At 41.7% G+C, this 16,498-nt stretch overlaps 3 gene segments (V, D, J or C); all 3 read right to left on the bottom strand.

The window, feature by feature from the left end:
- Positions 1–2,811: 2,811 nt before the first annotated feature.
- LOC113838433 lies at positions 2,812–3,244 on the bottom strand. The segment is given in 2 exon segments: positions 2,812–3,116; positions 3,199–3,244. Coding segments are annotated over 2 exon segments (351 nt in total).
- Positions 3,245–3,286: 42 nt separating this feature from the next.
- Positions 3,287–5,835, bottom strand: LOC113838438. The segment is given in 4 exon segments: positions 3,287–3,492; positions 3,584–3,674; positions 5,397–5,710; positions 5,793–5,835. Coding segments are annotated over 4 exon segments (654 nt in total).
- A 3,869-nt stretch (positions 5,836–9,704) lies between these two features.
- The window catches only part of LOC113838439, a 9,864-nt gene continuing 3,070 nt past the window's right edge, over positions 9,705–16,498 (bottom strand). The window contains 4 exon segments of the V gene segment in view: positions 9,705–9,826; positions 9,934–10,023; positions 11,086–11,195; positions 12,688–13,018. Of these exon segments, the coding sequence occupies positions 9,705–9,826; positions 9,934–10,023; positions 11,086–11,195; positions 12,688–13,018 (653 nt within the window).

The following is a 16,498-nucleotide window of genomic DNA, read 5'->3' as shown; positions in this document are numbered from 1 at the left end:
GGATTCCTTCTTTCCCAGAAAGTAATCTCACTGTCATATTGTTGAATCACACCTACTTCTTGCTGCATCCATCCAGTGGAATGTAGAGCAATCGCCTGCTGGTAGAATCAACTGCATCCCATACTCCCTCCTCCCTCCTCTACCCCCAAGTCCTCCCCACCCATATGCTTCACCTTTCTGTCTTTTGAAAACAAACACAACTCTAGTGAATAAAATGAAGTAAAATGAGATCAAAGAAAAACAATCACATTGGAACAGGACAAAACAAACAAACAAACAAAACTGAAGGAAAAGAGCCCAAGGAATGGCACAAGAAACAGGTGTGGATGCAGAGACGACCTCATTTACATGCTCAGGAATCCCCTAAAAATGCAAAATTAGAGCTGCACTATGTAGGCAAAGGAACTGTAGGATAAAATAAGAGATAAATAGAGAAATGTATAAAATTTCAATAAATCCAGGTGATATCATTACACAGGGAACCTCTCAAATGCATTAGAATTGGGTCCTGATGACATCTGCTGATGGACCTGCAGCCTGTGCTTAGGGTTTCTGGGTTTCCTCGTTTAGACTCCTTTAGAGAAATCCCATTTTTCATTTGAAAGATGTTATAATTGGAGATAGATTCCGGTTACATGTACACTTCTCCTTTCTGCTCTAGAACCCCATCTACTGTCAACCCACAAAGGTCCTAGTTTTCTACTGTGAGAGGTACTCTTGGTAATTGAGAGGATTTGAACTGTGTCATTTCTGTAATTGTAGCATTCTCAGGAGTGACATAAATTCTAGGAATTAACTGGCCTTGTATCCTCCTAGGGGAGGGTTCTAACTGCCACCAGAGATGTTCTCTTTGACCTTGTATGTGGTTAACTGAGAGGGACACACTTGCTTGACCTTCTGCTCTTACTCCCCAGGCTCTGCATCACTAATTTATTTTGGTTTTCCATTTTGCTGTCTCAAAACAAACACTTTTAGCAGTGTTGTTGTTCATATGCACTGGAAGTAATATTGGACTCTGTCCCCACTTTGTTAACTTTGACATAGCTTGGTCTCCAATTGGTGATTCTCATTCCGTAGGGATTGCTCTTAAATGTTTATAGACAATTTATTCTTTCTCAGCAATCCTGTACAGGTCAGAAGGTTGCCCTGGGAATCTTCTGTGATTAGGATGCCTCAGAGCAGCCATAAGATGGAGTTCTGTGGAGGATCAAAGCTATGTCTACTCTTCAGAAATCGACTCTCTTCCCACAGAAGTCAGCCCTATAAACCTTGCATGGGTCCAGCTAGTTCACACATAACAGCAGCCCTGCATTCATACCAATATTAGTCTTTCTGTTGATGGTTCCCAGAATTCATAATAAAGGGATCCCTCTTTCCTATAAATCCTGACACCGAGGTTTATATTAGACCAAGAGAGATCTTCATGATGGTGTTGAAACTTTATTTGTGCAGACCAGAGCAGGTGGGCACTATACCTTGGTGGGCAAGGAAATTCTGTCCACCTTTACTTGGTGCAGGGGACACATCCTGTGTATCCTATGATCTGATGGAAAATGCCCAGAGGATAAGGAAGGACAAGGATGAACTTCGATGGGAAAGAAATTGGATTTGCTAGCAACAGGGTTTGGTTTACACAGCTTGTTAACCTTATATGAGTTAAAAATGTTTAAGCCAAAGTATCATACTTTTATATTGCTCCTGTTATTGTTGCCTTAATAATTGTTGCCATAATATCAAGACAGAATTACTCCTATTCCTGATATTCAGTGTTTGTACAGTATTATGTATGGACATTTTCATAAGTAATAAAACAAAACAAAGCAAAAAACAACATTCATAGACAGAAATGATTGGGTTCAGACATGACAATGTTATAATAAAGCAAAGAACAATAGATGTCTTAAGTTGTCTTTTCTGCCTCTAAAACAGAAATATTGTGTATGGGAGTGGTACTGTGCACCATACACCAATGTCCAGTCAATTCCAATCAAGGTCTGTCTAGAACTCGTGTCCAAGGAATCCAATTTCAGGAAACAGGAGAATGAGTACATGGGGCTCCTAATAACATGAACAGACGCTTACATTCTCAGCTTGGATTCCCACTGCTCTAGCCCCAATGCTTCCTGAGCCGGAGCCCAAAGTAGCAAATTCCACATCCTGAGGACTCTACAGCATGACAATCAGATTCATCTGTCAGAATAAAACAATATGAAATTGAATTACTACTGCCAAAAATTCAATTAGACTTACTTATAAATAAAAGTCAAATGTTAGATTCATGAGCAAAGGTAAAGTGACTCCCCACAAATACATGGGGACAGCTTCAAAGAAAGTACTTGCTGTGATATCAGATACAGCAAAATGAATTTGTAAGAGGTTTTTGTTTGACCTGATACAGGTGATTTGTATTTTACTGTTCAAATTCATATAATAGTGTATTCCCAGCTACACCAAAAAAGTTCCAGTCTCTTACACTTAAAGGATATTGAATGTACTGACACAGCCTGTCTTTATTTTTGTTTCATTAAAGAAGCATGTCAATGGAGGTAGTCACTGATAAAGATGTGGTCACCATGGTGTATTGTAGGAGCATCTTGAATTAGCATCACATAATTCTCAGACATCCTATGGTTTAGAAAAGTTAACAAAGGCTCTATAGTACTAGGATGAGAACACAGTCACAGAGACACTAAGACTGAATACTCCAAGTATTGCCCGGGCTGATCTTCTCTCTCATATCAGTCCCTGGGCACCTTCTTGCTCCTCCAGGGTTTCTGACACAATCAGGATGTGGTTGCAACACTGTGTGTCTCATGCACAGTAAAAGACCCCACAGTCCTCAGATGTCAGAGTCCTGAGCTCCATGTAGGCTGTGCTGGAGGATGTGTCTGCAGTCAGTGTGGCCTTGCCCTGGAACTTCTGGTTGTACTTTGTATTACCACTTCCAGGAGAAATCCATCCAATCCACTCCAGACCCTGTCCAGGCTTCTGTTTCACCCAGTGCATAGCATAGTCCGTGAAGGTGTAGCCTGAAGCCTTGCAGGACAGCTTCACTGAGGCTCGAGGCTTCACCAGCTCAGCCCCAGACTGCTGCAGCTGGAGCTGGGAGTGGTCATCTGTGGAGAGAAAGTCAGAGTGGATGTCACTGTCCCCTGAGTGCATGGCCCCTCATCAAGTCTGGAACTTAGAGCCCCTTACTTATAGCTGATGTCACCAGGAAGAGAATGATACATCTCCATCCCATGGTGAGGACCTGTGTGCTCAGTGACTGTGGAGAGGACACTGATCATGTGTTGTTGGTGGTGTGGACATCCCTGTATTTACCACATAGAATCACGTGATTTGCATATTCATGAGCAGGGTGCTTCTTAGATAAGAACCTAATCCAGCTGGAGAAGAAGGAGGTGGACACCTGGGTCAGGCAGCAGGATGCTGAGGTCCAAATCCTCATCCTCTCTGTGAAAGTAGCCATTCCGGTGATGTGTTCAGACCCTGTAGAAATAGAAAATTACACTAAAACCTTCAATTATACCCTAATCCTTCAATTCCAGTTATAATCCCAACCAATCATTAGATCATTTACCTGACAAAATTGATTCCAAGGTGGTATAGTAATGAAGATAAATGTCAATGGAAATATCAAAAACTCCTAAATTGGGAGAATTTTCACTTTTCTTTCAAATATAAGATATTAATATTTTCTTTCTCAGTATGATGCAGGTGTATGTTTCTGGTGGCTTTTTTTTCTTTTCGTACATCCTTTTCTTTTCTGTATTTGTTTCCTTACTATTGAGAAAAAGAAAGTTTGTGGGGAATTGGTAGTCATATGGAAAATGTCTAAGAGGAGTTAGGTATTGAATCACATCAGAATACATTACATGAAAAAATGTTTTATAAAAATCAAAACTAAATAAGTATTTAAAAATAAATGAGAAAATTTAAAAAGTGTGGATTATTTAACAAGGAATGTTTGTGTGAAAATTGTAGACTTCACATATCATCTCTAGCAGGTGTTGTTCAGCTACCAGACTTTAAGATGGGAGCCCACAGAGGCTCTGGAGTTCCCTCCAGCCACATCTGCTTTGTATCCTAGTGATTAATGGTTCCATTGTGGCCCAGACAATGCGGAAAATCAAGGAAGTTTTATTTTTGCTTTTATTCCATCTGACAGCAAGTGGCAAACAGAAACCTTAGGTGCCCTCGGGAAATAATGGTTTGTTTAGGAGAATGGAAACAGGTGGCAATTGTGGTAGAATATGACAGGGCCAAGGGGCTGTAGAAGAGTATTTGAGCAGGAAGAGGAAACCACAAGTTCTAAAATGTGAGCAGACATGCACTTGTTTAAAAGGAAGCCCATGGTGTCAGTTCAGAACTGGGGACCATCTAGTATTTCTGAGTAGCCTCAGCTGTTCTTAAAGGCCTTGTTCCCAAGCTACTCTGTAGGGAGGTTTGTGTCTGAGTTCACACTGAATTCTCCTCCCATTTGTCTGGCAAAGTAAGTCATGGCAGGTGGTTAATTCAGAAAACTTGGCCATTGGAGGTGTCCCTACCCATGCTCATGCTGGAGTAGTTTACTTCCCAATCACAAACTGGGTCTCCACTAGTCCATAGTATGGTACCTGTGTGCACTTGACACATTTTTTTTAAAAAAATAGTAACTATCAGTATAAACACATGAGGATTTGTTTAATGTGATGCTTTTAATCACAATGCAAATTTAAGTAATGTTTGTACAATACATCCCAACATTGGGCTTGAGTTTCAAAGTCACAACATAGTCTTTGTCCTTCAACCATGCTCATTTGACCTCAGGAAATTCCTGCCCTCTCTTATGGGGTGGTAATACAGCTGCAGTGATGTGTGGACTCCAGTCAGTCTATGGCACATTCCTTAGCCACAGGAGCAACTGCTTCCTGTCAGTAGTCTAGGAAGTGCTATGGCATGCAGATGTATCAGAGAGGGAAGGAATGGAGAATCGAAGATAGAATTGACTCTTTTAATGGGACAACTACAGCAATGCCAAGGTAAGCTGCCTTTCAAAACGATGGTTTCATTAAAAAAAATCCTCAAACCACAAAGATGGCTCAGCTGGCAAATGCCGGAACCACAAAGGGATAAGAAATGCTACTGCTCACCCGGTGTCCAGACTCACAGTGAGAAACAAACAAATGTTTGTTTTACAAAGGCACAGCGTCTCAGAATCAGGGAGAGAAAACACCTTCTGTGTTCTCTGTGCTTAGGGAGGTGAAAGCAAAGGCAAAGAAAACCAAATGTTTATATTTCCCTGCTCTGAAGTCTTAGAGTTCCTGGGCTTCGTTAGTGCTGCGCGCCCCCTGCTGGCCCAGAGCTCCTCTGCAGGGAGGTTTTTGTCTGGGCTCATGCTGAAGTCCCCTCACTGTGCCTCTTGCACAGTAATATGTGGCTGTGTCCTCAGTGGTCACAGAGTTCAGCTGCAGGAAGAACTGGTTCTTGGTTGTGTCTCTGGTGATGGAGATGCGGCTCTTGACGGATGGGTTGTAGCTGTTACCACCATCATATCTTATGCCACCCATCCACTCCAGCTTGTTCCCTGGGAACTGCCTGATCCATTGCCACCAGTAACCACTGGTGGTGATGGAGTGACGAGTGACAGAGCAAGTGAGGGACAGCGACTGTGAGGGCTTCACCAGGCCAGGTCCTGACTCCTGAAGCTGGATCTGGGACAGGACACCTGCAGACAGGAAGAGTCAATTCTGTCAATCACATGTTGTCACATCCCCTCATGGACACATGTATGAAATGGTCACACTCACCAGGAAGGGCTGTCACCAGGTACAAAAGACCCAACAGTCTCATCTTCTAGGCTACACCCCCTTTTCTCAGAGGTCAGGCTCCTGTGAGAGAGATGTGAGCTCCCACAGCTCAGGAGGGGATTTAACTTAGAGCTAGAAGGTGCATTTGCATTTAGGGGGTTTACCTTTTACTTATAAAAGAGGAGGGTGGATACCACTCCATTTCTTATTACAACACAGCCATCTCTGTGTCTGACTTCTGACAGTGTGAGTCTGGAGCAAGAGAGCATGGGGACTGCAGGGATCACAGGAAACACATCTCGGAGTGAGGTCGCCTTCCTAGCCCAAACTCTCCACCAAATTCTTCTGCTTCTGTATTTTTAAGGCTCAGGTCAGCACTAACATTTTTTCCCACTTAGGTTCCTGAGTTCCTGGTTCTGATTAAGAGGACCACACTGCTTAGTTTTTTCTTCCTTTTCCCACATATGTGATTGGTTTCCACCTTTCCCAGAAAGTTAGCATGCTGTCCTGTTGCTGTAGCACAGGGTCCACACCTGATTCTTGCTCCCTCCAGACTGTGGAATGTAGAGGAAACTCCTGCTGGTAGAAGTCTCTGCATCCCATACTCCCTCCTCCTTCCTCAACTCCTAAGTCCTCCCCTTCCTAATACACCACCATGCTGTCTTTTGAAGACAAACAGGCTTCTAGTGAATAAAATACAATAAAGCAAAATGATATCAAAAAAGTAACTCATTGCAACAGGACAAAACAAAGAAACAAATAAAAACTGGAAGAAAAGATCCCAAGAGAAGGCACAAGGAACAGGTGTGGATGCAGAGACCACCTGATTTACATGCTCAGGAATCCCATAAAAACACAATTAGAAGCTGTTCTATATAGGAGAAGGAACTGTATTACAAAAATTATATATATATATATATATATATATATATATATATATATGTCAATGAAGCCACGTGACATATTGAGGCTGGGAAATTCCCAAATTCATTAGAATTGGATACCTGAAGACATCTACTGATGGACCTGCAACCTATGCTTAGGAGTGGTAGTTTCCCTCAGTTAGGCTCCCTTAGAGAAATCTCACTTTTCATTTGAAAGATGTTATCAATTGGAGACAGTGATGGGAAAACTTGTAAACTTCTTTGTGGTCTAGAATCCCATCTTCTATCGACCCTTGCAGGTCCTACTTTTCCTGTAAATAAACTGATTCCACTATGAGAGAAATAGTCCTTATATCATAGTGAGTGAGTGAGTCTTTGAACTGGGTCATTTCTGTTATTGTAGCAATCCCAGGAGTGTGACATAGATTATAATAACTAACTGATCTTGTGTCCTTCTAGGGGAGGGTTCTAAGTGCCAAAGGAGATGGTCTCCTGTTCCTTGTATGTGGTTAACTGAGAGGAACAAACTCTGAGTAGAGTCAGGAAACACCCTTTCTGGCCCATCTGCACTTACTCCCCAGGCTCTGCATAACTAATTTATCATTGCTCTCCCTTTTGGCTGTCTCATGACAAACATAATTAGCAATGTTGTTGATCATATGAACTTGACGCAATAATGGGCTATGTCCCTTCTTGTTTACTTTGGCAGAACATGGTCTCCAGTTGATTGATCTCACTCCCATGTAGAGATTGCTCTGAAATGTGTGTTGACAGGATTGTACTCTCTCAGAAATCCTGCACAGGTCATGGATGCTGTCCTTGGAATCTTGTATAACTTGGATGCATCAGGGAAGCCATAAGATGAAGTTCTGTGGGGGATAGAAGCTTTGTCTATTCTTGAAAAATGCATCCTGTCACATATAAAATAACACTATGACCTTTACATATGTCCAGCTGGATCAACTCTAACAACAATCCAACAATTATATCAGTCTTAGTCTTTCTGTTGCTGTTTCCCAAGAATTCACAGATAAGGGAACCCTTATTTCCTTTCTAATCTGACACTAGTTTATATTTGGAAAAAAGAATTCATGATGGTGTTGACACTTCATGTTGCACCAAAAAATGCAGGGGTCACTAGGCCTTGGAGGTCAAGGAATTTCTGCTCACCAATACTTGGTTCAACAGACATTTCCTGAGTATCATGTGATCTTTGGGAAAAGGCCCAGAAGATAAGGAGGAATAATGACGAAGTATGAGAATAAATTCCCATGTGTGCTGGCAAGAAATTCCAGTCAACACTTAATCTGAGAGTGCTAACGTATGTGAATGGACCCAGGTCAAATGGGGAGCAAATTGGGTTTTCTCATCACAGGGTCTTGTTTATACTACTACTTGGTGTTGGTTGGAGTTACTAAATCAACAAACACATGAATGGAATCAATGAATGAATAAATAAATCTTTTCACACCAGAGAATCCCCCTGTCAACTGTTGTGGTGATATATTGTTTTTGATCTAATATAGCTACTGGTGATCATTTTGCAAAGCCAGCCTCACTAGATAGCTCTGGAAACTCGGCAGTGATGGTGCACACATTTAATCTCAGGGCTCAGGATTAAGAAATAGATCTCGGAGTCCAAACCACCCCTAGAAACAACACAGTGAATCAGAGTTCATTCCTCTAATTCCAAGGATTTGAGAGATATTTACTGTAGGGTCAGGAATCAGTGTCAGGATTATTGTCTGACCACGTTGATGAGACCATAGGAGTTGGAGTGAATCAGAGTATCAGGGAAGTCTGTAACAGTTTTAGGATTACCTCTTTGGTCTGGAAATAGGTAGTGGCAAGAGGTAGTGGCCAGCTGCTTTGCTTCTCTGATCTTTAACTTGAAACTTGAACTCCAATATCAGTGTCTGGGTCTTACATTTTTCATGCCACACACTGTATTATTACTTTTTATTATTGTTTTAATTAAAGTAGTCATATTGAAGCCAGGCTATCAGTGGCAGTATTGTTTCGGTTCTTGACATCCAGCCTTTCTGCAGCAAAGATTTATGTGTTTTCTCCTAATTAAACACACCCAGTCACTCACAGTCTCTCTCTCTCTCTCTCTCTCTCTCTCTGTCTCTCTCTCTCTCTCTCTCACACACACACACACACACAAACACACACACACACATGCAAACACACACAATAAAAGCATACAAAGAAAGAAATTTTGGAATCAGACATTTCAAAGTTATAACAGAGTCAAGAATCAAGAGAAGTCATAATTTGGCCTTGTTGCATTTAACAAAAAGTGTATGTTTGTATATTAGATGTATGGAGGGCATTCTGCACCATACAGTCGCTGATGTCTAGGTTACAAAGACAATCCAGCTTCAGGAAACAGGGAAGTGAGCAGGCAGGCATCCTGATAACATGAACTTGTTTCTAACAGTCCCAGTGTGGAATCCCATTGCTCTGTCTCAAATGTTATCTGAGAAGGGGCCAAGTTGCACAATAATGTATTGACACAGGTTGTCTTTGTTTTTCTTCATTAAAGAAAGAAGTCAAAGGAAGTAGACACTGAAACCGGTGCCCTCAGAGAATCACTCTTCCCTTGTAGACACTTTCTGCATTTTGTTGAGGTAGGAATAGGTGACATATTGTTTTAAAAATGTTAGTCAAGCCTGGCATTTGAGACACGCCTTTAATCCCAGCATTCTGTGGGCTGAGGCAGGCAGATCTCTGTAAGTTCAAGGCCTGCCTGGTGTACAGAGCAAGTTCAAGTGTAGGCTCCAAAAAATACAGAGAAACCCTGTCTGGAAAAACAAACAAAAAGTATGTTAGTCAAAACAGAATTTGTGATTGTTAGAGGCATTATCAATTCCTAAAGTGTATAATTATAAAAGCATCCCCCAGAAAACCAGCAGGTGAAGAGAGCACCAAGAAAAAAAATCAATTGTGTCTGAACCTGGGCCTAATGTGTGTTGAGTGCCCCCTTTTGGCTATGGGATTCTGGCAGGGAGGTTTTTCTCTGGGCTCACACTGAAGACTCCTCACACTGTTCCTTGTACAGTAATAAGTGGCAGTGTCCTCGGTTCTCAGGCTGTAAATTTACCATGCTTTTTGAATAATCTCTGGAGATGGTGAATCTGTCTTTCACTGAATCCAGGTAATAGGTTGCATAATTATAACTTGAGTGCCTATGCGAGCAACCCACTCCAGCCCCTTTCCTGGAGCCTGGCGGACACAGTTCATGGCAGCATTACTGAAGGTGAATCCAGAGTAGAGTTTCAATGACCACTGAGGCTTCACCAATCCTCCACCAGACTCAACCAGCTGCACCTCACAGTGGACACCTGCAAACAGAGAGGATCCTGATGAAGAAACTGTCATAATGTCTACTGTCTCTCTCACTCATGTCTCCTCACACACTCAGTTTCCCTTTTTATCTTCCTTTTAAAAGAGCAACAAAGAAAACCCAGTGCAGCGCCAACCCCATGTTGATTGTCATGTTTTCAGTGCTGCTCACTGAATGTGAAGACAGGGCTAGAGTCCTCTGGCTGACCTGCGGGGTCAGGGTAAGGCTGGTTTTTATGAGCAGAGGGAGGCCATATTTGCATATCTTCCTTCTATATCTCAAGCTCTGTTGTGTGAGCCCTTGGGGCAGCAGGTAATGGTGCAAATATCTGACAGACAATGAAGTAGTGAGGACCATGATTTCATTAAAATGTTATTCATATTGTATTTGTAATAAATATTTTAGCAGCATTAATTTATTTTCATTGTGCTTTCTGTATAATATCTGTTAGGAAAAGCAATAAAGAGTGCATGAGCCTCAGGAAGGAGAGGAGTCTGTTACCTCATCTCCAGTTCCAAGGTTGTATGTCCTCCTAGCTCTTCAATTTTCCTGAGAATGTAGGACTTCCTTGGTGGCTGTACGATCAGTCTCATGTGGACGCTTAAATTATCCATCCCTTATTAGAAGGGAGAGTTGGGTCCTAATTGTGCAACAGAGTAATTAAATCTACTGTTAGAGAAACTGTGCTTGTTATAGCTAAGAGGGTTGGTGGATTGTGGCATTATTGTTTTTGTGGCATTCTCTGGTAAAGGGACCTCATTAAAGCAACTAAATGCAATGAGCTCGTGATTGAAGTCATTTATCCTTCAGCCCTTAAATGATCAAATCATTTCTCTTATAGGTTTCGTATATATCATGGGGTTATATGTGGGTAAGTGAAATGAGGAACCTCAGGTTGGATGCAGTAACCTCCATTGCTGTCCCTTGTTGGCACCTGCTCCTTGAGGCCCTGAGTGTCTGAGATGCCAGCATCGCCTGCTGACCTGCATTCCCTTGGCATCAGGTTGATCTTGTCTGGATTTGCTCCTGAACCAGAGTCTAGCTGATGTGTAGGACTCACCAGGGTCACCAGTGTGGAGATGGACTTCTGCTGCCTGGCTCCCCTGGAGCTCCCTGCCCCAGTGCACAGTAGGTGTTGCCGTATCAGTGACTTTCTTCTCACAGGAACAGCTGGACAATTCTCCAGGGATGATTATGACAGATGTGTAACAGGGTGGAAGGAAACCATGTGCACATAAAAACGAACCTGCAGGTCTAGATTGGCCACACATGTCTCTTCCGGAGTTGAAAGCATTTGAATATATCAATTTAATAACCACAGGAATGACTGTAAGAAACAAAATGATCAATTTCACTTCAGATAAGAGAGAATTGATAAGAGCAAAGGATTAGGGGAATTTTCAGTTGGTGTTTCCCCAGCTGATTTCAGGGTCCTAGTGCCCAGGTGTTCTATAGAGAGAACATTGTTCTCACCCCAGACACCTGATGATCCAGAACTGTGCTTTGTATACAGTGATGACTTGAATCAAATGAGGCTCCTGATGAACTAAGGGCTGACAAATCCTTGGCAAGAAATTTGTTTCCTGAATGTTTGTCTCTCAAGTCCCAACAAAGCAAATAGTTTTTTTTCCAGTCCCATGAACTTCTATGTATTTTATTTTGTTTTTGTCTGCTTTTAAAAAATTGTCATACGATGTATTTTGATCCTTCCCACCCATGTCCCACAATGCTGTGCCCTCCCAGCCCCTCCTCACTTCCTCTGTCCCTCCCTCCTGGTACTTCCTGTCTATTCTTCCTCCTCACTGTTCCTGCTGTAGACTCCAGGTTTCTGCGGATGGTGATTCTGGCCTTAAGAAGAAACCCTCCCCAGTCTTAGTGCTAACTGGGTCTATAAGGAGGCTTCTGTGTGGACAGGAGTGGTGGCAAGAGAAGAAAGCTGAAAGCTGATGTCTTCAATGCAAACACAAAGCAGAGAGCCAATCAGTGGACAGTTTATGTCAGAGCTCACATGGATGTCCCCTCTCTGTGACTCTAGCACAGCAATACACAGGAGTGTCCTCAAATCTCAAATGTTCATTGGAGATAGACAGTGTTGTCAGAATTTTCTCAGGAATCAATGAGTATGTCCTTCAGAGTCTGGGTAATGTTCACTGTTACCATCAGTAACCACTGAGACCCACTCCAGCTCCTTCCCTGGAGCCCAGCAGACACAGAACATCAAGTAGCTGCTAACACACAACACAGTCTGAAATAAAAACACACATTCCGGTTCTTAAGACTTTGAGAAGGGTTTGGTTTCATCACATGTGGTTCATTTGTACTTTCCTGGTAAAATTCATGTTCTATTTTCTTCAAAGCTACTCCTACCAAAGTTCCAATCTCCTAGAATCCAGGGGTATCTTTGTCACTATGTATTATCAGAATTTCCTCTTGGTCTTTCCTTACAGAAGGGACATGTAGATGGAGATGGTCACAGAACTTCATTCAGCATCAATTTCTTTACAGCTGCAACTTGGAAAAGATGACAAAGACAGTTAGGACTGTGAGGAGGAGGAAAGGAAATCGCCAATCATATGATTATTTCTGAGTTAGTCTGCAGTCTGATCTCCTCTGTCAACAATTCCCAGGGCAGCTTCCTGCCCCTCTAGTGTTTCTGACACACCCAGGATGTGGTTGCAACACTGTGTCTCTTGCACAGTAATAGAGCCCAGAGTCGTCAGATGTCAGGCTGCTGAGCTCCATGTAGGCTGTGCTGGAGGATGGGTCTCTGGTCATGGAGACCCGTCCTTGGAACTTCTGTGCATAGCTCGTGCCTCCACTGTTAGGGTTCATACCCCCCATCCACTCCAAGCCCTGTCCAGGCTTCTGCTTCACCCACTGCATATTGTAGCTGGTGAAGGTGTATCCTGAAGCCTTGCAGGACACCTTCACTGAGGACCCAGGCTTCACCAGCTGTGGACCAGACTGCTGCAGCTGAACCTGGGAGTGGACACCTGTGGGGAGAAAGGTAGACTGTGTGTCATTGATATCTCACTCTCTGTCTGCTCTTTAGGTTGGGAATGGAAATCTCCTTACCTGTAGATAATGACATGAGGAAGAAGATGATCCATCTCCATCCCATGGTGAGGACCTGTGTGCTCAGTGACTGTGGAGAGGACACTGATCATGTGTAGTTGGTGGTGTAGACATCCCTAAATTTACCACCATAGACTCACTTGTTTTGCATATTCATGAGCAGGGTGCTTCTTAGATAAGGACCTAGTCCAGTTGCACAGCAAGGTAGAGGAGATCTGGGTCAGGCAGAAAGATGCAGAGGTCACAGTCCTGATCATCTCTGTGGATATATACAGCATCCTTCCCTGAACTCTCTGCAGATGCTGAGGTTGTAATATCAGGACCTAACATCTCAACAGATTTGAGGCCTGAGACAGTGCCTCCAATAGGTAACAAGGTTATCTGACTGATTTACAGATGGTGGTGTGATGATGATGACAGTGACAGGAAATTGAAAACCTGCTTAGTTTGAAATTTACAGCCTCCCTTCAGACATATGCAATTAGTATTTACCATTCAAACATGTTTTATAATAAGAAACTCATCCAAAGTCCAAAAGTAGATATACTACAGAATTATTTACACAACAGTGATTATTGTGGCAAAATCACAACAACTAAATTTTGGAAAAAATATGTAGGTATCAAAAGACGATCTCATCAAGAAGACATGTTTATATACACAACACAACAGAAGTTTTTATCTACAAAGAAAATATAACTTACATCAGTTACAGAAAGTTGGATGCAACTGTAGATAAATGGATTAATGAAGTCCATCTCAGATATCAAGCATTAAAGGAGACTCTCATCAGTAGTTTTTAGATATTGCATGCTTGCATACAACTATGAATAGAAACAATGAAGCATGAGTGAAATTGGCTAATAGAATTAATGTAAATTAGAAGGGGAAAGAAATGAAGGATAGAGATTGTGGGGGAATATAACACAGAGTACAAAATACATGAGTATGAAATTTCTAAAACCATGTAAAATTGTTCTTGTTATATTGCATATTATATCCTTTGAAATTTTAATCCACGTATAAATTGTAGTGTGATCATATCTATACCCACCAAGCCCCTCTGGTTCCTCTTGGGACTTTTCCATAAGTCTCTGTCCCTTTTCATGACCTCATTTGATTCATTAATTAATGACAAGGTAAATCCAATCAGTTCTATCTAGATACTCAGAGACGGAGTCATTCCCTAGTACAACATAAACCTCTAGAAAACTTCCAAATAAAACTGATCATATTCTCCTCATCAGTCATCAATGCTAATAGAATCTCAGCTGGGTGTGGGTTTTCAGGAGTTTCCATCCATGTAATAGTTTTAAGAACTGTTATACCATCTTTAGTCATGTGAAAAGGAGAGTCAGGCACCAAGTGGTATGCGTGATCCTCAGAGGACAGCTTATGAAATTCTGTTCTTGTGTCCTGTCATGTGGGTCCAAGCAATCAAACTGATGTTACTAAGTTTGCCAGGAGACACATTTACCTGATCAACTACTTCCCTGCCTCTGACAAAACAAAATGAGCTCAATGGTTTTTTTTTCAAATGTTTTCTCCCATGTATCACTTTGTGCATTTTTGTTTCACTCTTTCTGCCTGTGTATCATGGTTACAGAGTTGTTATTTGGATTTGTGTGTGACTGTGTGTAACAGTACTTGCTGTTTTATTTTTGTTTGGTGTTTATCACTTTACTAAAGTATTTTTTTGTATTTTTTTCTGGAGAGAGACAGACAGGTTGGAGACTTGTGTAGGAGACAAAACATGAAAATCTAGGTGTGGGGGGAGGAGAATCAGTGATCAGAATATATTGTAGAAAGTTTTCAAAAAATTATGAATGTAAATGAAAACTGTATAAAATAAACAAGAAAATATAAACCCATGAAAAGGTTAACAAATAGTCTTTACTGTGTTTGAGCATGGAAACATCACAGGTCAAAAAACGGCAGGTTCAGGTCAACTGGTAGACTCAAGAAAGGAAACCACAGAGGACACAGAATCAACCTCCACAACAATCTCAGGTCTCTGCTGGGATTCTCGGCTCCATTGTGCCCTCTGATGATCTGAGCTCCCCGGCTGGTTGGTTTGTCATGGTTTACGCTGAAGTTACACTGTCTCCCTTGAGCAGTAACAATCCCTACAACTTCAGTGCTCACAGAGCCCAGCTGCAAGGAGAAATGTCAGTTGTTTGTCTGGAGATGCTGACCGGAAGTTCAGTGACAACAATTTTAGTTGTCCCTATACTATCATCAATGACACTTGAACAGGTCATGTGTTGTTTAAGTTCATCAGAAACTGAACATTTTCATGGAAGAAGGATGGATTTGGAATATGCTCCCCAAATGAGACAATCCAATAGCACTATGTAGGAATATGTGTGCACATGTCTTTAAAAGTCTGAAGCATAGCCACAATATTAAACAAAAAAATACTACATAAACTCAGGCTATTCATGAATATTTCCCCTCTAATATGAGGTCATGAATCAGATGCACCTAATGTTGCGGATTTGAAAGACCTGAGAATCTTGTGGTTCATGTCTCCTCATCCATCACTGGTCAGGACTGATATGATGTCTTGAGGTCTGTCAGTTTACCTCTTCTCATTATAGAAGAACACTTGTCCCTAAAATTCAGGGTGCTGAATGGTTTTATTTTGATATTTCAGAATTTCTGTTGGGATGAGTAATGTCTATAAGGTTGCATTTCATATTCCAGAACATGGGATGTTGATGGCTATCGTAGGTTGCAATGGACAAGAGTGCATGTCTACATAAGTAATATTGAGACACGTCCTGTTACAAGTCACAAAATTTAGAGACCTATGAGAATATAAATAGATAGTATTGGCTTAACTTCTGAACTAAAGTAATATTAGGATTCAATGGGTGCATATCTGGTTCAATGAATGTGAAAGTGAGCAGGAATTTTCCTTGAATAACTAACATTGATTTATTGCTTTTTTTCCCTTTCTCCCTCCTTCATCCCAGCACCTGTGTAGACAGAGCTCTTCTGCCCCAGTGAGAATCCTGTCACCAAATTTGAGTTCATTAAAGTGAACCACACTTTAAGACTTCAAGGGTCACCTGAACCTCCTATGGTCAACCATATGTGTGATGCTGAGGAGTCGCATTGACCATCTTGGCCCCATCAGACACCAGAACAGAGCTGTGGAGGCTGCTGTCCATTCCACACCAGTAACCAGCAGGAATGTGCTCAACTCTGATGTCAGCTGGGAACAACTGGGTCACTTTTCCCAAAATATCGCCTAGTGTCCTAGAGCTCAAATACCCTTAACCTTTACTAATAATTCTTTCATGAACTATTATCCTATCCAGCAACTATATGAATCAATTCTGGATCTTGATGTCCTGACTATGGATTTAATTTAACAAAGAGCCTCTGCGGTG

This window comes from Cricetulus griseus, chromosome 5 (assembly GCF_003668045.3).
Source record: "Cricetulus griseus strain 17A/GY chromosome 5, alternate assembly CriGri-PICRH-1.0, whole genome shotgun sequence".
In the NCBI taxonomy this organism is placed as follows: Eukaryota; Metazoa; Chordata; class Mammalia; order Rodentia; family Cricetidae; genus Cricetulus; species Cricetulus griseus.
This window is presented reverse-complemented; position numbering and strand designations above follow the sequence as displayed.